Source organism: Mastigoproctus giganteus, chromosome 6 (assembly GCF_048544385.1).
Source record: "Mastigoproctus giganteus isolate SK-2022 chromosome 6, ASM4854438v1, whole genome shotgun sequence".
Classification (NCBI taxonomy): Eukaryota; Metazoa; Arthropoda; class Arachnida; order Uropygi; family Thelyphonidae; genus Mastigoproctus; species Mastigoproctus giganteus.
Window position 1 is genome coordinate 181,281,209 of NC_143580.1, and position 27,251 is coordinate 181,308,459.

General features: G+C 37.4%; 1 protein-coding gene across 1 annotated transcript in view; it reads right to left on the bottom strand.

Moving 5' to 3' along the window:
• pug (pug C-1-tetrahydrofolate synthase, cytoplasmic) overlaps positions 1–25,617 on the bottom strand; it is a 329,380-nt gene extending 303,763 nt beyond the window's left edge. Inside the window, exons 1-2 of the mRNA XM_090376599.1 lie at positions 25,487–25,617; positions 11,538–11,622 (exon numbers count right to left, since the gene is read on the bottom strand). Coding sequence (XP_090232725.1) covers positions 11,538–11,622; positions 25,487–25,524 — 123 coding nt within the window. The 5' untranslated portion in view covers positions 25,525–25,617. The remainder of the gene's footprint in view (positions 1–11,537; positions 11,623–25,486) is intronic.
• Between the last annotated feature and the right edge of the window lie 1,634 nt (positions 25,618–27,251).

Below are 27,251 nucleotides of genomic sequence, written 5' to 3' on the forward strand. Positions count from 1 at the left end.
ATACATTCCTATTTGTTTTAGGAAGGAGAAGAATTCTGCGATGTTTGATTTTTCGCCTATGATATGGCTAAGTGACAATGGTACCTCTAAGCTTGCTAGAGAACTGAATGACATTAGTCGAGCATTATGATACAGAGTACATTCTAGAAGTATGTGTTTCACTGTAAGTGGTGTATGACAATGATTATACTCAGGAGGGTCATTCCCTGAGAGGAGGAACAAATGAGTTAAATGAGTATGACCGATTCTGGCTCTGGTTAGGATTACTTCTTCTTGTCTGTTAGTAATGAGGCTAGAAGCCCATAATTTTGGTACAGGTTTAATTTGAAAAAGTTTATTATGAATTTGTGCTTGCCATTGTAGAGTCCATCGATCTTTACATATGCTTCGGATCTTCATTTTATAATCAGTAAACGGTATTAAGAAATTTGTTGGGGCTGCTCTAGATGGATGTTTGGCAGCATCATCCGCAATTTCATTTCCTGGTATTCCAGTATGACCAGGTATCCAGCAGAAAATAACCTTTTGTTGGCACTCTCTCAGACGTATCAACTCTGTTCTAATGAGCTTTAATAGAGGGTGAGTAGACGGGGAGTTGTTTTGCAAGGCTGATAAGGAACTCTGCGAGTCTGTGTAAATTAAGCTCTTTTGAATTGACATATGGAAAATACTTTCTATAGCAAGCTTTATGGCATATAATTCAGTTGTGTAACTACTGCACTCTGTTGGGAGAGATAGAGAAATGGTAGTATCAGGGAGTACTACTGCTGCGCCTGATCCACTCTCAGACTTCGATCCATCTGTATAAATTTTAGCGAAGTCAGGATAACGTTGAGTATGCGCTATGTGTAGCTGTTGGATATTAATATCTGATAGAGAGTGTTTACCCCACTGGTAGAAATAATTGTCACAAGATGGTGTGATGACAGACCATGGAGGATCAGGATCTATAAGATCTCGTAAAATTTTATTGAAGTGTACATCCCAATCTTCTGCTAGCTGTTTTAGCCTAATACCAGCAGGCCGAACTGTCTGTGGTTTGTTTCTGTATAAGGTCATAAACTGTGGATTGTAGAGTATTGGCCAATTAGGATGGGTCATCTTGGTTGCATAATTCAGCAGCAGCATCTTTCTCCTGATATTTAGGGGAGGTTCATGAGCTTCAACATACAAACTTTGCACTGGAGATGTTCTGAACGCACCTAGTGCTGTTCTGAGAGCTGAATGTTGAATAGGATTGAGGCGAGATAAAGCGCTCTCCCTAGCAGAATCGAAGACAGGGGCACCGTAGTCCAGTCGAGATCTGATTATGGATCTATATAAATGTAGCAGGCTTTGGCGATCTGCTCCCCATGTTGTGGCTGATAAGACTCTGAGAATGTTCAGTTTTTTTTGACAAGTAGTCCGGAGATGTTCAATGTGCTTTTGGAAATTTAACTTATTGTCAAAGAACAATCCTAGTAGGCGAGTACAGTTAGCTATGGGAAGAGGATGGTTATTCAATTGCAGCTCAGGTTCAGGATGCATATTGCGTCTAGAGCAGAAGTGTATGGCAGTAGATTTCTGGCTGGATAGTCTATAACCATTTTGTGTCATCCATGTCAGGATGCGATTCATTGATATTTGAAGTTGGCGTTCAATGTAATGCATGTTTTGGGAATGACAGGAAATCGAGAGATCATCTGCGAAAAGGTATGAATCCACTGTTTTCGGAATGAGTTCAATTATATGATTTATTCTCATTGCAAACAAGGTAGCGCTGAGAACAGATCCCTGTGGAATTCCTTCTTCTTGGATAAAGATTTTAGAGAGGGTTCCCCGATAACGAACTTGAAAGGATCTCCGTTGAAGAAAATTTTGGATAAAATATGGTAAATTACCTCTCAGGCCAAGAGAATGTAGATCCTTTAAGATTCCAAAACGCCACGTAGTGTCAAAGGCTTTCTCAACGTCAAGACAGACCATGACGAGATGTTCCTTTTTGATGAAAGCATTTCTGATATTTGACTCGGCTTTGATCATAAGATCCAAGGCGGATCGGTTTTTCCGGAATCCAAATTGTTCATTATTTATCAAGTTTTGAGACTCGAGGAACCAGGTGAGACGGCCATGTATCATTTTCTCAAGAGTTTTGCTGAGACAGCAGGTGAGGGATATCGGTCTGTAATTTTGAGGAACCGAATGATCTTTACCGGGTTTTGCAATCGGTATTACATAAGAATGACTCCAGGAGCTGGGGAGGGTATGTTCGGAAAATATTCGATTATAAAATATGAGCAGCGAAGAGAGTGATCTTTGATCCAGATTTCGGAGCATTACATAATATAACCCATCAGGGCCAGCAGCACTGTTTCTTGAGTTGGTAAGAGCTTGCTGTAGCTCGAACATGGTAAATGGCTGATTATACGATAAAGCAGAATTGTCAGCGTAATTCAGTTTGGATCTCTCTGCAACGGTTTTACGTTTTTGGAATGATTTATCATAAGCATTACAAGAAGACAACAGAGAAAATACAATTCCCAGTGCATTTGATATATCTGTGGGATTAGAGAGTTCTTGTCCATTCCAGTTTAGTAGCGGGGTGGATAGAGGTGGAAATTTATTGTTTAAACATTTTATTTTTCTCCAGATTAATCTGATATCGGTATTTTTATTAACTGATGAGGCGAATTTAATCCAAGTTTCTTTTTTTGCTTTGCGTCTGACGTAGCGAGCTTTAGCTCTGAGCCGTTTATAGTTAATAAGATTGGGGGTGGTAGGATTTTTGCGGAAAAGATTCCATGCTTTGTTTTTCTCTTTTTTTGCATTATTGCAATCTTCATTCCACCAGTAATTTATTTTTCGTCTATTACTTGCTTGATATTGAGGAACTGCGACGGATGCAGCTGCCAGCATTTGATTTGTGATATGCTCAGTAACGCTATTGATGGAACCGGACTGAATGATATCGTTGTCAAATGAGATGTGCGATCTGTATTTTTCCCAATCAGCCTTTGAAAATTTCCATTTAATTGGACTTTCTGTTGGGTAGGAACAGGATGTTCGAATTTTGCAGATTAATGGATAATGGTCACTACTATAAGGATCATTCAGAGGTATCCAATCTATACTTGGAAAGAGGATTGGGGAACATATGGAAAGATCTATAGCAGATGTTGAGCCAGTAGGGAGATGCACATATGTAGGAGACCCAGTATTCAGTAATGTTAAATTCTGCCTATCAATCAACGTTTCGATCAGCTTACCCTGTCTGTCTGAGGTGGGGGAACCCCATAATGGGTGATGTGCATTAAAGTCTCCTAGTAAACAAAACGGTGATGGTAACTGCATAACAAGATCTTCAAGTTCCTGAATAGTATATTGATGATTAGGCGGAAGATAAATGGAAGCCAATGTCAAAGTAATACCACTAACAACACGCGTGGCAACAGCTTCTAAGGATGTTCGTAAGGGAATACGTCTGGCGGGGATGCTGGAATCCACGAGTATCGCTACTCCGCCATGAGCGTTATTAGACACAGTCCTGTCTTGCCTGAATACAGTGTAATTTTTGATTGAGACTGAGACCAGTGATGTCAAATTAGTTTCTTGCAAGAGGTTTATAGTGATGAATTAATTCGTGTATATCATCTAAGTTACTGCGAAGACCTCTACAGTTCCATTGTATAATATGTTCCATTATTTGGTTTTGTAAGAGGAAGCGGAATCTGTCTGCTTTTTATGCGTAGGTTGTTTGTGACGGTCAGATTTAGATTTTTCTTTTCTAGGAAAAGAAGGGCGTCCTGAATCATTTTTATCCTCCATGTCTCCATCTGCATATAATTCAAGAAAATCTTCTTGGTTGGGCATATCATCTGTATCCATGCTTGTTGGTTGTTTCACCTCCACACTATCTGATTTATGTACTTTTTCTGCCACTGTATTGTGGGTTAGGTTTTGAGTTGGAATTGTGAGTGGCGTATTATTACTTTGGTCCACTAACTGTGATTCAGATGTAGGCTGAGTTGATAGTACAGATTGAGCCCAGTCGGCGATCGATTTATCTGGAGAGACTGACACTTCTGTTTGACATGCTACTGATTTGTAACTATGGGCAGCCGAAGCATAAGTAGTTTTTGGAATACTTGATTTTACTTGTCTTCTAGCTTCTTGAAAAGATACTTTATTTTCTGTCTTGTATTTCTGTATTTTTTTTCCTAACTTCCAAAGATCACAATCTTTGGAGTAGGCTGGATGATTGCCCTTGCAATTAGGACACTGCGGAGTTTGTGCCTTGCATTCAGATTGAGTGTGAGTTTTGCATCCGCAGTTTGGACATGTTGCATCTCCACGGCATGCTGTCTGGGAGTGGCCAAATTTCTGACATTTGTAGCATCTCAGAGGGTTCGGGATATAGGGCCGAACACGACAGTTTAAATAGCCTGCTTTGACCGAGGATGGTAGATTCGGCGAACTAAAGGTTAAAATTATGCTACGGGTTGGGACTAAGGTGCCGTCTTTTCGTATCATGATTCTCTTGGCCTGAGTTACGTTTTGATCTTTTAGTTCCTGAATTATTTCTTCCTCGGAAACGTTCAATAGGTCCCATTCACTGATCACTCCCTTGGAAGAATTCAGGGTGTTGTGTGGAGTGACTTGGATTGGAATTCCACTTAAAGATGTAAGTTTTAACAGGAGGTCAGAGTGTCTTGGAAGAGAGGTCTCTATTAGCAAGTCGCCAGATTGAAGGCGTTTCACCATTTTTGGAGATGCTGCTGCATTTACAAGGCATCGTTGTATGATAAAAGGCGAAAGCTTGCTGACAGATTGTGAAGACAGAGAATGGATGATCAGGAAAGCTGGAGCTTCCTGCTTGTTTGCATCCTTTTTTAGTCTTTTCGACAATGAGAAGTCATGATCAGTTTCGTGGTTGTCTTGTTGCGAGCTCTTTGGCTCTAATCGTGGGAAATCATTAGTATCCATGTTTACTCCTTTTAGCCCTGGAAGAAGTACTTTCTTCTCCCAGACTACCAGCCCCGCCACGTGGAGGCAGGAGTAGTGCCACCAGTGACCAAGCGGTTATTAAGGTTAGTAGAGTGTGAGTATTTAATATAAATACTAAAAAAGAAAGGTAGATTCCCTTTCTGGGTTCTTACGTAAGACTTTTTAAGTGAAGAACCGCTTTAAGTGAACAAAACAGAAGAAAATCGTACAACAAAAAATAGAACTATATCACTTTCAAAGATCACTTTATGAGTCGCAGAGAAAAATCGCTTGTCACTATCGCTTGGCACTCGGGGCCCCTGCTGTGGTACCAGAATTGACATGTCATTGTGAGGCACTGGTATTATCACTGAATCCAGATTCAAATAAACAATCCTGTGCTTATTCTTTTCTGAAAATTCATTCAGTTACATTCACATTACAAAAGTAACAATCACTACTGTGTTCTTTTGGCTCCCTTCATATCATGAATATGGCAAATAGCATTGACTTTTTTCCTTTTGTTCAGCCATGCAATCCATTCAAACAAGCGGTACAAATAACATGTGGCTACCATCCCTTATTCTCATCACCCAGAGGGACAGCCAAAGTATAACTGGTAAATTCCAAATATCTCTCATAACTGGCCCCGAGTGCCAAGCGAGTGATCAAAGCGAGTTTAAAAGCGATTTAGAAAGCGTCCTCTCTAGAATCAGCAGATTACTGAGAATCTTCAAGTCTTTAATTTCAAACATTATTTCTTTTCTGCTCTTCTAAATAAAGAAGCAAGCTCTCCAAAAGAAAGGAAAGGTACCTTTCTTCTTTTTGTATATTGAACTAATCTACATAACACACTAACCACTAACTTTTATCGCTTGGTCACTGGTGGCACCGCTCCTGCCTCCACGTGGCGGGGCCGGTAACCTGGGGGAAAAGCTATCCTCCGGGGCTAAAAGGAGCAATCATGGATACTGACAATTACCCAGCTCTTGAGCCTAGACGCTCATCTCATGACTTGAATGAATCGGATCGCGACGTATCCCAATCAAAGAGACTACGTAAGAATGAGAATCAGGAGGAACTTCCAACATTCCTTATACTTCACTCTCTTACAACCAAACCTATGAGTACACTTTCCCCATTTCTAATTCAGAAATGTTTAGAAAGTGTGGCTGGTTCACCGAAAATGGTGAAAAGACTCCGATCCGGAGATCTGTTAGTTGAAACAGCTAAGCACCAGCATTCTCAGGCCCTATTGAAAATATCAACTTTTGGCGGAATATCTATACAGGTCACTCCTCATGCTACTTTAAATAGTTCGAAAGGAGTAATCTCCGAATGGGACCTAATGAATATCACTGAAGATGAGCTTGTTGAAGAACTAAAAGAGCAAAAAGTCGTCCAGGCAAAACGAATAATGATTAAAAAAGACGGTGAACTTGTTCCCACTAGAAGCATTATTCTGACATTTAGCACACCAACTTTACCATCATGTGTCAAAGCCGGATACCTGAATTGCCGTCTGAGACCTTACATTCCCAACCCAATCAGATGCTTCAAATGCCAAAAATTTGGACATTCGCAAACGGTATGTCGAGGAGACACTGTCTGCCCGAATTGCGGATCAAAAACTCACACGCAAACAGATTGCACCGCAGAAACACCACAATGCCCAAACTGTAAAGGCCCACATCCAGCATATTCAAAAGCATGCGAACTCTGGAAGGTGGGAAAAAAGATTCAAAAATACAAAGTAGAACAAAAGGTTACTTATCAGGAAGCTAGGAAGCAAGTTATGCTCACCATGCCAAAAGTTACTTATGCTGCGGCAACCCAGAATTATCAATCAATAGGAACACAAACGGCAATCACAATGCCCCCATCCATTTCAATAGCCGACTGGGCTCGATCAGTGTTATCATCCCCACAGAAATCACCTACAGAACAACGCAAAGTAACTTGCACTAGCAATACTCCTCTAACAGTCCCACCAACTGCTCCTGATACTCAGCGAGAAACTGTAAAACTAAAAGCACCAGCTGCAAACATTGAAGACAAACCATGCCCAACAAATATGGATACCGATGCTGATACCCCACAGGATGAGCCTATCTTAAATTTACATGCAGAAGATGATATGAACATTGGACGCCCTACCTTTTCAAAAAAAGAAAGGATGAAAATAGATCGATCCAAACAGGCTGGATACAAAAAACAGACAGAACCATATCCAACTACTAAATCTAAATAATGCAAAACATTTTGCAATGGAACTGTAGAGGTCTACGAAGCAACATTTTCGATGTCTATGATCTAATCAAACAGTACAGTCCAATAAGTTTCTGCCTGCAAGAAACCAATCTAACCCCACAGGTTACACCAACTATTAAAAACTATAGTGTCTATCAGCAAGATAGAAACAATATCAACTCAACACGAGGAGGCGTAGCCATACTTGTCAACAACAAAGTTCCTACAAAACAGATTCGTCTACAGACCACATTAGAGGCTGTAGCAGTACGTATTGTTTTGAATTTTATGCTAACCGTAGTCTCAGTGTACCTTTCCCCAAACAAAGATTTCACAGTAAAAGAACTGGAGGATCTCATAAAACAACTCCCATCTCCTTTCATTCTGCTTGGAGATTTCAATGGGCATCATCCTATGTGGGGTTCTCCCCAGACTGATAAACGAGGAAAAATCATTGAAACAGTTCTTGACAACCAGAATCTCACCTTGTTAAACACTGGTGCTGACACTCATATCCACTTTCCCACCGGAATATCAACTGCAATAGATCTATCAATATGCTCCCCAAAACTGTTCCCAGTCATTCAGTGGTTAGTTACAAATAACCCACTGAACAGTGACCATTATCCGATTATTTGCAAACTGCAAACACATGCAACCTCTCATATAGCCAGTCACATAAAATGGAAATTTAACAAAGCAGATTGGAACAAGTTCACCGATGCAGCTTCCTTTGATGACCAAATCATTAAAAGCCAGCCTATAGATGATGTTACTGACCACATTACTACACAGATAATAACAGCTGCAACCTGTGCTATACCCAAAACTAGAGGTGGTACTCACAGACACGTCAATATCTGGTGGAATGATGCATGCCGTGATGCCAAAAAAGAACAGAATAAAGCTTGGAATCTGTTTCATACGTACCCAACAACTAAAAATCTGATTAACTTCAAGAAACTTAAAGCTAAGGCCCGTTACGTGCAGAAAAAGGCAAAAAAAGATTCCTGGATCCGGTTTGCTTCCACCATTACTAAAAATACAGACAGTAGAAAAATTTGGGACAAAATCAAAAAACTAAATGGTAAATCCCTCCCGAAATCAACACCCATCATAAGTTGGAAAGGTAAAGACTTCTCCTCCCCAGTGGAAGTCGCAAATGCCCTATCAGAATGCTTCTCTGAAACCTCTGCCACATCTGCATATGAGCCAACCTTTAAACAAATAAAAGCCAATGCAGAAAAATATAAATTGAACTTCAATACAAGAGCATCTCTTCCATATAATCAACCGTTTACTCTTTTTGAACTAGAGAGCTCCTTAAATAGATCAACTAATAGTGCACCAGGGCCTGATGAGATAAACTATTTGATGCTGAAACATCTAAATAAAAGAACCCTTAATTCATTACTGATCTATTTTAATCGGATTTTCTCAGAAGGCTACTATCCTCTTTCTTGGCGCCACTCAATAGTCCTCGCCTTTCCTAAACCTGGAAAGGATCAATCAGATCCACGAAACTATCGGCCAATATCTCTTAGCAGTTGCCTTGGTAAGACATTTGAAAAAATTATTCACGCTCGATTAGTATGGTACCTAGAATCTCATTCGATAATGAACAAGAACCAGTACGGCTTTAGGAAAAATCGATCAACTTTAGACCTTATGATCAAGGCAGAATCCAACATACGGAATGCTTTTATCCGTAAAGAACACCTTGTCATGATCTGCCTGGATATCGAAAAAGCCTTCGATACCACCTGGCGCTACGGCATACTTCAAAATCTATATACTACAGGACTTCGAGGTCAGCTACCACTAATCATTCAGAGCTTTCTCCAAAACAGAACCTTTCAGGTGCGTTACTGTAATTTCCTATCTCGAACATTCGTCCAAGAAGAAGGGGTCCCACAAGGATCAGTTCTTAGTGCAACACTCTTTGCGGTTAGGCTAAACAACGTTACAGACAATATTCCAGCTAATGTCGACACCTATCTATATGCAGACGACCTTACAATATCCTGCCACTCACAAAATATGCGCTCCATCGAGCGTCAATTGCAGCTCTCAATAAATAAAATAGAATCATGGACATCCCACAATGGCTATCGCCTCTCTGCAACAAAAACAACTGCCATTCACTTTTGTAAAAAACGTCAGCTCCATCCAGATCCTGAGCTGAAGTTAGGAACCCAACCAATAACTGTTAGCAAAAATATCCGGTTCTTGGGCCTAGTACTTGACACCAAACTTAACTTTCAGGCTCATATAATGCAAGTGCGAACTCAATGCATGAAAAAAATGAATATCCTCAAAGTTATCTCTTCTATGGCATGGGGAGCTGATCGCTTCACACTTTTACACCTGTATCGAACATTGATAAGATCTTGTCTAGACTATGGAGCCCCAGTTTATGATTCTGCACGGAAGACAGCATTGGCCTGGCTCAATCCAGTGCAGCATAGTGCTCTCAGGATTGCTTTAGGCGCCTTTAAGATATCCCCAGTGCAAAGTCTGTATATAGATGCCAATGAACCTCCACTACATCTTAGGAGGAAAGTATTGCTTCTCAGCTATGCAGCCAAATTACGTAGCATCCCTTATCATCCCATCTGGACATATCTCTTTGAACCTCAATGGGCAAACCTCTATAAAAATAAACCCAATGAAAACAAACCTGCTGGCATTCGACTACAGGAGCTAATGCAATGCTGGAACATCTATTTTGGAAATGTATCTCATGCTGCAGATGCAGTACAAGCACCATGGGCAATATATATACCTCTATGTGATAACTCCTTTCTTCAGTGGAAAAAATACTCCCTCTCGAATCAAAATCTCAGACAGTTACATGCTGCTCATGCATTGGCCAATGCTCACAGCCTTCATGTATATACAGACGGCTCAAAAACTGAAATGTCCGTAGGAGCTGCAGTAGTCCTTCCTACATCCACTATCTCTGTCCAGTTACCAATTGAATGTAGTGTTTTTACAGCTGAACTGTATGCAATAAAAATGGCTTTGAATTTCCTTAACGGCCTATTAAATACCAAGGTCATAATATATACAGACTCCTTAAGCGCAGTGAGTGCCTTACAAAATAAACTACTACATTCCCATCCACTTCTCACACAAATCAGATCACTTTTATATAACCTTGACGAAAAGAAGCTGACTGTAAAATTCTGCTGGATACCCAGCCACGTAGGAATTCCAGGAAATGAGCGAGCAGATGAAGCTGCAAAGCACCCTGCTTGTTTTGACTCCATCTCAGTTCCTCACGCTGATTTCAAACCAATCATACAACGGATATGTACTGAGCTGTGGACTGAAATGTGGCATACCCAGACAGGAAACAAATTTCTTGAGATAAAACAGAATCCACAGTTGTGGAGATCCAGTTTCAGACTAAACAGGCAAGAAGAGGTCGTGCTTGCAAGAGCACGAATTGGCCACACACATCTAACGCATCTGTTTTTACTGCTAGGAGAAGATCCTCCACTTTGCTTACACTGTAACTGCCTACTTACCGTTAAGCACATCCTAATTGAGTGTGCACATTATCATTCAGTTAGAATTGCATGTTTCAAATCACAGCTAAATTTACAAAAACCTCTACAACTGTCCCAAATACTTGGAGATGATAGCAATTTCTCAGACCTTTTTACGTATCTGAAAACGATTAATGTCTACAGTCACTTTTAGACCTATTTCCTATAACGTATACAGTCACTTCTAGACCAAAGTAACAGGCGCAATTTGGCCATAGTAGCCCTTGCGCCATTAAACCCCACTCCAACAACAACAACAACAACTCTCATAACTGCACACTGTTGTGATTTAGTAAGAAAAGAGCTGCACACATAGCAGAATTTGTTGGTGTTATTTTTACACTTTCAAGGTATGATGATGAGTATACTTCAATAATACACTGGATCTTATCTGAAACAATTTATAATCAAATAATTAAATTACGAAATAATGATACAAATATATTCTAATAATTATATAGTTTAATATTTAAAAAATAAGTAAATAAAAATTTATTTAAGTATATTGAATGAATAGTTATATGAGTGGTATAGTCAGTCTTGTCATGTTCATGGAAGAATTATCATCACAAAAACCAGATGTACTAGGAGAAAACTGAAGATTTGGAATCAGCATCCAAAAAAAATCTATCATATATTTTTTTCCAATGAAAAACAGTAACTGACCTCATTAATTTAAGAATGAATTAAAGTATCCCTTTTTCAAAAGGAATTTAAAAAACTTGATAAAAATCCTGAATAAACATAACACATGTAGAATATATTTATTACCTGAACAAGCCCAAGAGTGGGTTTGAAATGTGGAATGCTTTGCTTCATCATCCTGACCTCTTCAATTAAAATACTCTGCATTTCACTGAAAAGAAATGGAAATGAAACATAAAAATGGCCATACAACTTAATTACAAGCAATTCTTTGAAAATTTATTTTTAACACTGTTGGTTAAAAAAAAAAAAACTTGATTTGAGAAACATAAGAAGCGTGATAAACAAAATCATTTTGGGTGATACAGTTGTAATATCAACAATAGTTAATAATTGTCAAATTATGGCAAATAATTGTTGGACTACAGGGATAACTGGCAAACTACTGGGGTAGAATTTTTCACAGCATGGTCTGTACTTATTAACAGGAGAGACGCTTTTACAGGAATGGGAAACACTTAAATTGTTATAAAAAAATGTTATTGTTATTAAATATTAAATTGTTATTGTTATAGAATTGTTAAACTGATAAAGGAAGAGACTGCTTTAACAGGGATGGGATACACTTAAATAGAAAGAGTGTAAAAATATTTGCTGATGCTATCGAGGCAGTGTTGGGTGGGTTAGAAAACTGCTAGCTTGGGGGGTTATACACACAGACTAATAGATTAACAATAGCTGCAGGCAGAAGTGAAAGTGATTCTTGCACTTTCCATTGGAATGTGCAGCAGCGTGGAAAGCAAGGTGCTTGGAATTTCACAGTCTGCTGTGAGTCATCATGGAACAGGTAAATACATGGGCTGTGTTGGGATAACTAAGAATAAGAGCAGGTACATGTATATTTACGTGTACACCAATGCTAGGGATATAGTAAATAAATTTGATGACTTTGAAGTGCTGGTCGGTCAAGTCATCAAATACAAACATTGTAAGGATATCAAAGATGTGTTGTCACTGAGATATAAGGGATGCAGAATTTGAATACAGGGAGTACATTGTATACAGAAAGGACAGACAGGATAGGAGAGGGGTTATGCTCTTAGTAAAGCAGCACATAAAATCTTAACGTAATGCATACAATTGATATTAGTGGCCAGTGAAATGTTCAGTAAGTTTGGTGTGATATAAGGACTGGGAAAGCAAAAATGAGTGTAGAAGTGTATTGCAGGCCTAATGAAAAACTGTGCAGAGAAACAGAGCGGATCAATAAATCAGAATATCGTAAAGGGGGATTTTAACTTTCCAGATATTGAATGGTACTTGTGGGTTGGTTGGTCACTCACACACTAGCAAGACTTCTGTGGATTTATTGGATGACTGTTTTCTACAGCAGCATGTTAGAGAGACCACAAGAGAGAGTAATAATCTTTATCTGATTATCAGCAGTGATTATTCATACATTAAGAATCTGATGATAAAAGAACCACTATTTGGCAGTGATCACAGTGCATTGATGTCTGATTTACTTAAAGATGTAACTACCATCAAGGATAAAGGGAAGGGTTTTAGCTATCATAAAGGCAATTACAGGTGGTCTTGGACATTTTTTATATTCTATATAGTGAGATCAACTGATGACGTTACAATAAGCAAATTCTAAATGGGAGCCATTCAAGGAAATAATCATGGAAGCTACTAGGGTTTGCATACCAAATAATAAATAACAATTAAGGTTTAGACTTATATGGATGTCAGATGAACTAGGGAGATTATTTGCAGAGAAGAAAAATGCATGGGATGCTGTTGTTGTTGTTGTTGTTTTTTTTTTTAGGAGCATTAGCAACTAAGGCCATATTGCTCCGGGATATGCGGTGGTCATTCCCTGACCTTTCCGCATCCTCCATATTTGGTGGTGACGGGCTCGAACCCCGGTTTAATCAAGAAGCGTGTGCTATGCACTGCTGCTCCTTCCCACCTGGCTACGGAGGCGCGCATGGGATGCATATAAATTATCAGGTGATACAGACGCCTATGGCAAATATAAACTATTCTGAAATCAAGTCACAAAGGATGTCACGCAAGCTATGGAAGATTAGGAGAAATCCTTGGAAAAGGATGGAAAGGAAAATAGCAAAGATTTTATTAATTACATAGACATTAGAAAGGAGGGGATAAATCACATAAGCCCACTTCATAAAGATGCTTCAACTGCTGATGATCCTGCTCAGGTTGATTACAAGCTGAATAAGTATTTTGCATCTACATTCACACACAAGCAATTCTTTAGGGAAGGAGATGCAAGAAGTTTATCAAACTCTACCAGGGAGCTAATTGATTTTGTAATAACCAAGTGAAAGAGAAGTTGCCGAAGTTAAATGTAAGAAAGGCACCTGGGGTGGATGGTAGCTATCCAATGATATTAAGGGAGGCAGCAAAGGAGATAAGCAAACCCTTAGTCATAATTATGAGTAACCTTGGATTCAGGGGAGGTTCCCTTGGACTGAAGATGCGCAAATATATCCCCAATTCACAAAGGGGATCAAAGAGTGACATCAGTAATTACAGACCTGTAGCATAACTTCTGTTTCAGGCAAAATAATGGAATCACAGGTTAAAGAAGCGATGCAGGACCATCTAGACAGGAGTGTAGTTATATTTTTTGGATTTGTCGAGGCTAAATTATGTCAAGGAGCTGAGTATATTTTACCATGTTTACACCATATCCAAAAATTTCATTACTTCACACAGCATGTCCCCCCAACCTTTTCTTACTACTAAACACACCGTGAATTGTCAAACTAATAGAGCAAACCTACCAGCAAAAAGATCTAAACCTCCCGAACACTTCTTTAATTTCACAAATATATATGATCTCAGTTCTAATCTTAGTGATGTCCAGTCCCACTTACAGTCCACCACCTGGTCTGCCTCCATGGGGCCGAGTGTGGGCAACATTGGGCCTCAGTAGGGTCCAGCGGTTAAATGACCAGATGAACAACGGTACACAACAGTACACATGTACAATATCCATACACTTTTAAATCTCTGGCCTCAACAGTGTTCTGTTTCACATGACAATGTATACTACGTGGAGATGGGGGAAACCCTTGGTGCCGTTTGACACGAATACACTTTACACTTACAGTCCGCCAAACCCCATGTACTTTTTCTGACAGAATCTCAGTTAGGTTGATTCAACCACTGCTCATCCTTTATTCCACACTCCACCTTAAAATCTCTTCCTTTATCTAAACCTTGGTTTTCCAATAAATGTGCTAAGGCTGTTCAAGAGAAGAATGTTTCATATTGTATCTCGCTTGCTTGTTTCCAAATATTCAGTTTCATTTTCTGCCCACACCAAAGTTCGTGAAAACTGTAAAGCAGTTATTAATCAGTTCCAAACTAGATTCGAACAGGCTAAGAGTACAAAACTTGCTTCTTGTCCAAATGGTAGCTGAGCATTCTGGTTTCTTGCAAAAGCTGTTGGCTGCAACTTTTGCCTATATCTTTTCCCACCTCTATCAAAACCAGATGGTTCTATTGCCGCTTCGGCAAGGGTAAAGCTGAGAAAAATGTGATGCTAGCATCCCATTTTTCTTCCAACTCATGTATTAATGATCTTGGTAAAACACCTCCCACCATTCAAAGCCTTCTGTGGTCTTCCGTCAAAAGAATGCCAGAAGAATTTTGATGAATATTGATGCTAAAAGCATCAGGTCCTGATGGTATCACTTCATTTGTTTTCAAAACCCGTACTCCTGAACTTATTCGTGTTCTGTGTCACCTTTTTTCACTTTCTAAGGTGTTTTTCCTTCTACTTTGAAATTTGCTCATATCCATCCAGTTCCTAAAAGGGTGACAAATCGTTACCATCCAATTATCGTCCCATTGCAATTACTTCTATTCTTTCTAAAGTAATGAAGAAATCAATTAAATGCCAACTCTTACACTATTTAGAAACCTTCCATCTGATCAATGATCACCAGTATGGATTCTGTCAGTGTTAGTTCACTTGTGATATTCTGGTTTATGTTACCTATCTATGGTCAAATTCAATGGAAAAGTTTGGTGAAACTCAAGCAGTTGCTCTTGATATTTCAGAGGCTTTTGATCATGTTTGGCATAAAGGTCTTCTAAATAAGCTTCGATCTTATGGTTTTCCAGCTGTTTTTTTGTAATCGGACATCCAGTTATCTCTCTCACCACTCACAGCAGGTGATGCGAGATGACTCTGTCTTCTAACTGCTCCACTAATGCTGGTGTTCCTTAAGGTTCAATTCTTTCTCCCACTCTTCTCCTCTTGTATATTACTGACCTTCTTCAATTGGCTGGAAATCCTATCCATAGTTTTGCTGATGATAGCACATTGCATTCCACTTTCCAGTTTGAAAAACCTTGCTCTGCTCAAACAGCTTCAACTTCTCGAATATCCACAACCAATTCCTTAAATGCTGATCTCAAGGTAATTTTTTAATGGGGAAACAATAACATGGTTGATTTCAATCCTTCAAAAACTCAGTCCTGTCTTATATCTCTCAAAAAGGATTCTTCTGCTCCTATGCTTATCTTTGATGACACTCCAATTTCTAGGCAATTAATGGAACGATGAATACAGAAACCTAACTGCGACCTTGGAGAAGTGCCTGAAACCCATTATTAGGAATCACCACACAGACATCCAAAACTGCATTTTTCAACAGGACTCAGCACCTTGCCACACAGCAAAACTGGTATGTTTAATGCTATTTTGATTTAATGATGTTTGTTTGTTTGTTTGTTTGTTATTTGGTTTTTAGGAGCATTAGCAACTAAGGCCATATTGCTCCAAGATATGCAGTGGTCATTCCCTGACCTTTCCGCATCCTCCGTATTTGGTGGTGACAGGCTTGAACCCCGGTCTAATCAAGAAGCGTGTGCTACGCACTGCTGCTCCTTCCCACCTGGCTACGGAGGCACCTATTTAATGATGAGTTTGTCTTCTTGTCTTACAAGGCTTAAAACATATTTAGACCAATGTTTTCCCTTGTTTTTCTCCTTTAAAGTGCAGTCATACCTCAGAAATGCTGGCATTAGTGTTGGATTGGCCCGGCAACAGTACAGATTTGAACCCTATTAAAAATTGCGGTACACAATGTCATCTAAAATTGCTCAGAAGAAGCCAACAAGTAAGATTCAGCTGCAGGAGAGCATTATAAGGATGTGGTACCATTGTAAATTGGGCAACCGTACATCCAGAAATTAACTGTATACCAGATCGTTGCAAGGCTGTAATTGCAGCTCGAGGAGGAACAACAAAATATTGAGAACTTATCTTGCTGATTTACAGTACACAATACTATTATGTTAACTTGTCATATCAGTTTGTACACGTAAATGCAATAAAATGTGTGTTTGGTTGTCATGATTGCCATTTGCACGATTTTCATATTTCCATTAATTACGCATTTTACCCTTTGGGAAAATATTTATGGCAATTAGGTATATCAGGTAGAGTCTTTTTATTGGATTTTATTCACAGAGATATATATCCCATTGAACAAATACATTTCAAACATTTCTGCAACCCACAATGCAGTGCAAAACACATTATTTGCAAAATTCACAAGTGATGCAGTTTATTTGTCCGTCTCTGTACTATACAGAGAAATAGTGGATAGGTAAATCAGAATGTCTTATAACGGGATATTTACATTCCAGGTATTGACTGGAACTTGTGGGTTGGTCACTCACAGAGCAGCAAGACCTTTTTGAATTTAATGGATGCAGGACTGTTTTTCATATCAATGGTGTTAGAGAGGTAATGGGTGAAAGCAAAGCAATACTCTTGATCTGATTATCAGTAATGACTATTTGTGCATTGAAAATTCCCAGATAAAGGAACTGCTAGATCGCACAATCAGAGTACAGGCATACCTCGATTAACGAATAGGATGCGTTCCACGAAATTACTTCGTTAAGCGAAACTTCGTTTTCAGAGGTAAAAATACTATGGCCAGAATAGGGATACGTTCCTACGTAAAGAAAATGAAAAGCTTTTTTTCGAACAAAGAAAAGTTTTATTAAATAAACAGTCAACTTACATACAAAGTGAAATCACATTTTAAAATATGAGGTTAAAGTTGATTGTTTATGCTTTTTTTCTCTTTCATTTAACAATTACCTATACGGAGTTATTGCATTTAACACTGATCGCTTAACTATAACACTTCTTCCTAAGTCAGGATCATTTTCACTAAAAAAATTTAAAACGTTTTCAAGATCATTTAAGCACCTTTTTAAATCTTTGGTTGTTAACACTTTTTCGGCAGGTACTTCTTTAACTTCGCCTTCATTATCTTTGTCTTCGTTGCTAACAAGGCTTTCTAAATCTTCCACTGAAAAACCATCATCTTCTGCATTCAATAAATTTCTAACATCCTCTTCATCGACATTTTCGAAACCTATTTGATTGAGCCATCTGGATAACTTCATTTCTAATTCTTGGATGTTATTTTCCTCTTCTAGTACAACTTCTGGCCATATTTTGCGCCAAACTCCATTTAAGCATTTCTCAGTGACTTCTTTCCAAGAACTATCAATGCTTTCTATTGCGTTTTTAATGGTGTAGTTTTTCCAAAAAGTTTTAACTGTCATTTCCTCTTTATCCTCTAGTTCAGTTAAACTGCTTAAAGTTCGACGCAGATAATAAGCTTTAAATGATGCTATTACTCCCTGATCCAATGGTTGAATCAGGGAAGTTGTGTTTGCTGGAAGAAACACAACTTTGACAGGAATGCATGTGTCCAACGTGTTAAGATCAGTAGGATGTCCCGGAGCATTGTCTAACAACAAAAGAGCTTTTTCTTCAAAGTTGTTTTTTTGACAATACTGTTTTACTCCAGGACAAAAGTGGTTAACAAACCAATCAGTAAATAACTCCTTGGTAACCCACGCTTTTCTATTTGCTTTCCATATTACAGGTAAATTCATTTTTATGTTACCTTTTAACGCCCTCGGATTTTCTGAATGGTAAACTAATAACAATTTTAATTTATAATCACCAGAGGCATTTGATCCAAAGAGTAATGTTAAACGGTCTTTGGCTGCTTTGAACCAAGCAACTGATTTTTCTTCAATAGAAATGAAGCTTTTTGTTGGTAGCCGTTTCCAGAACAAACCGCTTTCGTCAACATTGAACACCAAATTTGGTGGAAAATTTTCACGTTTAATCATTTCCTTTAGTTTTTCTGGAAACTTATTTGCAGCTTCAACATCTGCACTTGCAGCTTCTCCTGTTAATTTTACACTATGAATCCTGGCCCGTTTTTTAAATTTCTCGAACCAACCACGAGAAGCCCCAAAGGTTTCCGTAATTTCTTCAGTTTGTTTAGATTTCAGGTGATTAAACAAAAATGGAATATTTTTTTATGTTAAATGGGGCTTGAAATTGCGGACTTCGTTATATCGAGGCTTCGTTATCAGAGGTAACGTTAACCGAGGTATGCCTGTATACTATTTACTTTTTTATATTTACTTTTGGGATTCATTCCTTTCCTTTTAGTATTTACATAATTAAAGATGTTGTTGCTACTTTTCTTTTCATTTTTTTGAAAGAATGCAGACTTGACTTATGCAAACACTAGAAGTAAAGGGATTAATCACAATACAGCAGGCCCGTTATAACGCGGTTCGCTTTACGCTGATTCGCTATAACGCTGTTCTTATATTATAACCCGTATCTGACTATAACGCCGTCACAGATCACATTTTTGGCATATTTAACGAAATAGTTTCATTTGATGGAGTCGATAGCTTGAAAATGAATATAAAAATACGGTTAAAACGTTTCCCACGCCGACTTAAGAAATATTCCCACGCTCAGTGAAATTCTCTCGCGCGCTAATTTAATTGCAGTGACTTGTTACATAGTTCCGAGATCAACATTTTAAAAAATGATCAAGTATATTGCTTGTAATATTTGCGTTATATGAATTTATCCGAAGTCTAGTCATCACTCAGTACAGTATTAGACATAGTGCGTAACGGACAGTTTACTTGAACATTGTATCATAATTAATGCAACCAACGCAGTTACATTTTCGAAGAGTTAATAATAGCCAATAAGAATGAAAAAGCAACGTCTGGGCGCAGTAAAAAGTAAAGTGCAGCCATTATCAACCCACTGCAGGATGGAAGCCTCCTCAACAATTCATGCTGAAGGAAATAGACCATAATCTGCCACGCTGGTCCAGTGCGGGTTGGCAGATCGACCGTATTCAGCAGTCAGAGGCTTGAACCCCGGTCTACTCAAAGAGCGCGTGCTACTGCACTCGCGCTCCCGACCACTCGGCTACGGAGGCCAGTACGAAGACTATAAATGTAAGAAAAATACTACTGAATTCGAAAATTAAATTAGACGTTTTGAAGCGAATCGATCCGGTCAAAGACAAGCGGATGTGTGCCATAATTTAGGACTTGCAAGTTTAACTGTAAGAACAATTATAAAAAAATAAAGAATTAATTTTGGCAGCGGGAAAGATAGCTGTTCCCCTGCAAGCAACTAGGACTAGGCCGGCTATTAGGATTGAAATGAAAAGACTAACTAATTTTATTGAAGATAATATCCAATGCAGAATGCAATAATTGGATATTATGGATAATATCCAATGCAGACCTTTAGCCATAATTTGGAAAGCACCTTTAGATTTAGGGGTGGTCCCTATGGACTGCAGATGTGGAAATGTATACCCAATTCACAAAAAGGAATCCAAGGATAAAGTGAGTAATTACAGACTTACAAGCTTAACTTTTATTCCAGGGGAAAATAATGGAGTCACTGGTTAAAGAAGTAATGCAAGCTAGACTGGAATGCTGAATGCAATTTTGTGGCAGTCACAGCATGGACCAATCTGAAGGGATAATATAACAAAGGAACTGGATGCAAGAAATAATTTTGACAATTTCTAACATCATACTTAAGAAAGAGGTTTATGTATGGGTATGAATAAACGATGCATTCATATACTACCTGGGTAGTAGAAATGATGGAAGTGCCATACCCATGCATAAACAACCTCTTTCATACTCTTAGACCAAAAAATATTTTTCAATCACATACTTAGATTTCAAAAAAGCTTTGGATACTGTTCCACATGAAAGACTGCTGTACAAATTGGAGCAGTGTAGCATTGAGGGCAAATTACTAAGGAAATATGCAGACAAGCTGCTGAGGCAGCTCATGGGGTTCAATGATATTCAATGATATACAGCATGGATAAGCAGATGATTATTCTGTTGTATAAGGCAATAAGTAGGCTGCATCTTCACTTCAGAAATGCAGACCACATTTTGCACAGCAATACAGGACACATCTTGAGTGTGCATAAAACTCAGTTTGCTTTTTGTAGATTTGTTGGAATGAGTGCAGAGAAGGAAGAGATTAGTGAGGGTAACAAAAGGGTGCTCTTACCAAGAAAGACTTCAATTCTGCAAATTGCATAATCTGGAAAGAAGTCACTTGCAAGGAGGTCTGATTAAGGTGTTCAAGGCTTTGAATGATTGAGTAAGCTAAATGTTAATGGCATCCTTACCCTTGCTCAGACAAAAGTAAGGATGCCAACACACAAAAAGAACATAAATGGAAATTGATGAGATTGGATGCAGGATAGATTTGCAGAACTTTGCTTTCTGTCAGAGGGTAGTTAATTGTTGAAAAATTTTCATAATGATAATAAACTTCATAACTTCCATCTGGCGTTGAAGTAGTAATAGTTTGAATAAAGTTAAGAAAAAATTAGCCAAATTATTAGAGGGAATGGACAAGTAATGGCAGAAGTTTTCTTTTGCTGATGCTGTAAAAGCTTGCTTCCTTGCATCATTTGTCACTAGTAATACTAATATTAAAATTATATTGTACTTATCAAAATCTGATTTTTTTTATTTTATAATTATATCATTCTCTTTTGTTAATTTGTAGAGAACAAATTATAAAATATATTTTAAATCTATTTTGGCTGTTTAATCTATGTAATTATTTTATGCCACTTTTAAAAATAGATCCAAGTGGCACGTAAAGCTATTCTGAATGACAAAAAAAGTCTCAAATGATGATTTTTAAAAAAAAGTATGCCATTACTGAACCATTAAACTGATATGAATTAATGTATTATTAATATTGTTTAATGAAAATTATATGGGTTGATGTCTTGAAACGTGATTGCTGAAACAAACTTCCATCTGTTGTTTTGGAAGTAAATAGCCTGAATAAATTCAAGGAAGAACTAAACAAACTATTAGAGGGTATTTATTGCACCACTATTAACACTAACTCAGTTTATGGTTTAGCAAATTCAAAATTATTTAAAAATGAATCTTACAGATAAATATCAATATATAGGCAATTTATTTGGAAGAGCTGGAATAAGGAGAGAAAGAGAGAGAGACAGAGATTTTATATGCTCTCTCTCTCCTCACCTTCATATTAAATTTTAAACAGGAATATTAAATTATGTGAATATTAACTTAATAAAAATATGAAGTTCTTTAGGGATTTTGATTGAGAGACTGTTTTCCTTTTAACTTGATTGGAGAATCTGATTAGGACACTTAATTATGTAATGGCTAAGCTTCAGTAAAGTTTGTACATTAACTTTAGTTCATAATGCTTAACTCTAATTGCCTTTTCTTTTCTTTTATCCTATCAAATTGGCTAATGACTCCAATAAAGGGGAATCAGAAATATCACCTACACATTAATTCACTGAAGAATTTCAATGTGCTGGGTACTGGCTTTTAAATTTAAATTCTCCTGCATTTATTGTTCAGTGAACTAAATTTTATTAAAAAATATAGTGTTTTTTAATTCAGAAATAATTTTTTTACATTTATTTATTTAATCACTAAACAAGGAAATAATCAGTAAAACACTAAAAATACAAAAATTTCAAACCACAAATACAACATAGTAGTTATAAATCGTGAATATTAACTAATTTGTATATTTATTATTTATGTATTAAGTTGTATTTTCTTTATTGTATCATTCCTGCTTGTAAAATTGTCATAACTATTTTGCATTTTGTATTGTAAATTGTAACTTGCTTAATTGTAGCTTAATATTAATTGTTTATTCAATTCTAATTTTCTATTATAAATCGTAGCTATTTTCTTTAATATTAAATTGTAACTTTATATTTCAATATTGTAACAATAAATATAATATATCAATCTACTTTACTGACTTAGTCTTTTGTGGGATTTAACAAGACAAAAGAAGAAAAAGTATTTGTATTGGCCATATGATGTAACGAAGCCAAAACTTTAAAAAAACACTACCTAGTCAAGTGTTTCCCTCTTCTCATATGTATATTTGAATTTTCTAGAGTCATTAGCCTCAACTACCAGTGGAGGTAACTTATTACTTAATTACTATTTATAACTTGCTAGCTAAAATAAAACTTCCTACAATTACACTATAATTCTTCCCACAGTTTAAATTTATGCTGCCTGTGTCACTTAGTACCATAAAAATTTGCCTTCATTCATTATACTATTCCTCCTCAGAGCATTATAAACCTCATTCAGATCCTCTTCTGAGGTACCCAGTTAGCAATTTCTGTAGCCCACACATTCATGGTCTCTCCTCATATTAATACCCTTTTCCCAATTTCTGATATAAGAATTGATTGGCAAAACTGTATCATACAGGTTCATTTAACCCCAGAGGCTCACATCTGGTGAGTATGGGCTTGCACACCCAGGGTCATGAGCTGGATATCATCATTCTTCTCTTTCTTGGTGATTCTCTGTAATGTCTCTCTCTCTCTCTCTCTCTCTCTCTCAGGGAAACTTGGAAATTTTTTTTGACTGGTGCATCATAAGCCTCAGGCTTCCTTGCACTAAGTAATAATAATTAAAAAGAATAAGAGGAGCACATCACTTTGTATAATTAACTTATATTTATTAAATTTAGAAAACTAAATAACAAATATACTTTATATGTAACAATATGTTATAACGTCTTCTTTGACATGCTCAGTTGTGGTAAGAAAAATTTTACAATTATTTTCTTTTTATAAGTCTTTGTGGCAATAAAATTAATAAGCTTCCAACTGACATCCTACAGTTCTTTTGTTTCAACTTCTCTAAAACAGCCTTGACGATGGAGACCATGTTAAAATTCTTTAGGATGTATGGTCTGAAGGGTGTAGTTTGATTGGATTGTGCTTGTAAACTGACAGAAGATACTGCAGAGGCTATTGTGGGAGACTCTATTGGTGTATGGGGAGGTTAGTTTAGCTGCTGGTCTGGCAAATCTCCAAAGATTCCCAGGATGTATGATGGCAGGGAAGAATCTCTCTCTGGAACATCCTTCTGTCCTGTGTCCTTTTTACTATTGATGGTGCTGAATGGTCCAGGCTTCCACAAATTCTCTCTTCCTTTGTTTGTGGTCCAGTAGCAAAACTACAAATTTTGCCCCAACCCAAGATTCATGAATAGGTCCCCTGTGCTCCTCAACAACTGCAGCCAGCCAACAACAAACTTGGAGGCCTATGTTTAAATGGTATTTTACTGAACAGCCAGAATCCTAGGCATAGACATCATCATTGTGTTACAGCTTGGTTGGGGTTGAAAAATGTTTCCAACTCCTTGCATGAGAGAGGCAAAACAAGAGTTATCAATATAGTTTAGTATGTTAGCTGTAAATATGAAAACATTATGTGTAACAAAAATGATAGGTAATGACTTTGAAATCCAAAAATTAAAATGAAAGTTGCATTCACCACTTCACCACCAAATGCTGCTAGGGGCTGCTAGAGAGACAGCATGGGATCACATTTCCTCTCCATCCCCCCTGCCTTTTCTATTATTATTATTATTATTAGCCAAATGGTGCAAGGAAGCCTGAGGCTCATGCTTCACCAGTCAAAAAAAAATTTCTGAGTTACCCAGAGAGAAAGAGTCAGAAGTGAAGGGAATTGTCAAGAAAGAGAAGAATGATGATATCCAGCTCAGGACCCTGGGTGTGCCAAGCCCATACTCAGAAGATAAAATAACTTATAGACAGCACAAAAGTATCCAAAGGTTTTTTTTTGTTTTTTTTTTTCTTTGAGGATGTATTTCATTCCCATGTCCTTAACGATGAATTACGTGGTACCCTACAGGTATTAGTTGTGCCTGGTCATTTTTACCCTATTCAATACAGATTATCATAAATTTTATTAGACAAATTACTTTTTTTGCTGAGAGGTATTGCAAATCACTGCTGGGATAAACAGGCTGATTTTATAGTAGAAAACAGGTAAAAATTTATGAGGTTGACCTACAACTCCATGCTCTTAACTTAATTATTTTCAAGATTGTTTCAAGCTACCTAAATTTTCACTAAGGAAATGAACTTATTCAAGATAGTACACTGAGGATGGGGATTAATCCCCATCCTCACCTAATTTTCAAGGCAGAAACAAATTGGATTACTTTCCAAGCATTTTCTTAATAAAATTTTTATTTAAAAAAATCTAAAATTATTGTAAATATAACTTTAACTCATTTTTCCACGCGAGTAATGGAATGGGTGTGATGCACATTTTGGTTTAAAGCATGGTAATACAGCATTCGGGATGCTCCTTCCCGAATCCTTAGATTTAGGGTTTTCAAATCAAGCTATGAAAACCTTTCAGTTTAGTAATTCTAGGCACACAAACTAAATGATATTAGTTCATTTTCAAAACATGCCAAAATATCATTCCGACAGAGCTTTATATATTTTGTATGAGATCGCAATATGTCGAGTTACGTAGAACGTATCTGTACTAGTATATAAACGAAACGTTCATTTTTAAAAATGTTTATGATTGAAAAGTTACATTAATAATTAATAACATATCTCGAAAAAAATATATATATATTATTTTTTGTTTTGACCAACATCATTTTATTTAAAATAATTTCGCAACCCCTATCCCAGAAACTGTTCATGTAACGATGATGCCCATTCCATTACAAAGAAAACAGATGGGGGAAATTTTAGAAGTCGCAATATCTCAATGGTTGTAAATATTCAGAATGCGCTATACATATAATCACCATTAAATTACCTTGTAATTTCCTTTCCCAATAACTTTGCATTATTCATTTCTGCAATTTTTAATTAAGTTACATGCAAGAAACTGCTAACAGAAATATAAAAGAGTAATCTCCGCACGTGTACTACTGTGGAGAATGTGAATGTAAAGAGCTGCTGATAAGCCTGCTGATTAGATCCCGTCAGAATGGATACATCCTTGAACTTTATATCCATATGTATAGAATGAATTGAGTAGTAGTAGTAATAGAGGCATGTGATGAAAGAAATCAAAGGGTATGAACTTATGTAACATCAGCCAAAACATATATATATATATCACACAACCATTCCCTCTAAATGTTTGTGCAGTTCCTCCTTGAATTTATTTAAACTATCAACTTCCACAACGACAGATCGAAGTTTGTTACTGCAATGTGGACAGATAACTGATGTAGTCGAGACCCGCTAATTCAAGCTTGATATGGGCTTTTAGTTTATACCATCTTCAAAGACGAGAGAACACGTGTCGAAGGCACTATCTATTGCCCGAGCACGTTCCATTGTTGTACAGTACAGTACAAAAGCGTGGTAGGGGGGCGTTTCAGTAGGCGAAAGCACAGAGTAGTAACTTATCTCACTTCTCTGTGGGCGAAAGGAAGAGAAGTAGGACAGAAGGAAAATTCCAGCCCCCTCGTATTAAACTAATAGTTTGGAAAATTGAAAAATTTAGAGATTTAGAACAGCTTGGAGGTTGTTTTTTTTTTTTTTTTTTTTTTTTGAGACAGATATTGAAGTTGCCACTCGGCAATCCTGGTTAGAGGTACTGAATGGGAGTGTGTGTTGGGGGATTGTTATGTTTTGTTATTAAATTGTGAACTTGTAGGATATTTACATAGATACAGTACTTTACTTTTGTCAGTGTAAAGTACTGTACATTGGACTTTACATTGACAAAAGTAAAATACTGTATCAATGTAATTTTTTTTTTCACCAACATCATTTTATTTAAAATAATTCCACAACCCCCAATCCTTTACATTAACAAATGTTGATGGACAAAAGTTGATGACGTTGTAGAGCAGATATCATCTTTTAAGGGCACAAAAGGTGATATTGTACATGTTGGAACTAATGACATTAAGAGTAAGAGATATGCAGATTTACTCAACAAGTGCAGGAAAATGTTGAAAAAAAGTCGCGAGGTAGGGTTAAATGTAAAAGCGTCTGCAATTCTGCCCAGCAGGAGCGGACTTTAGCCTAGACAGGCTAGGCAACTGCCTATAGCCCGTAAAACGGTTTTATTATATTTTAAATAAACTTATAATGTTCCGCTTGTTTCTCGTCGATCAAGACCTGTATTTTTATATTCAGTAATAGAAGACCTTTTTTTTAACCCATTTAACTGTGTCCTCCATTACAATTTCTGAAAGGTGGCAAGCCTAGGTGGGGCCCGAAATGAGAATCTTGCCTAGGGGCCGAATTTAACTTAGTTCGCAACTGAGAAGGGAGTATATGATGAGAGCCTTGTCGATTAAAGTGAAGAATGATGGAGACCGGCGGAATTGCTTAGCAAGTACAGGTAACTGTTGAAAAAAAGCAGTGAATTAGGGTTGAACTTGAAAGTGTCTGCAATTCTGCCCAGACACGATAGGAGGGAGTATATGATGAGAGCCTTGTCGATCAATTCGGCCCTGGAGAGATTGTGCAAGGCTCAAGGGGTAGAATTTTTTTCAGCCTGGACTGTACTTGTTAACAGGAGAGATTGCTTCTACAGGGATGGGATACACTTAAATAGA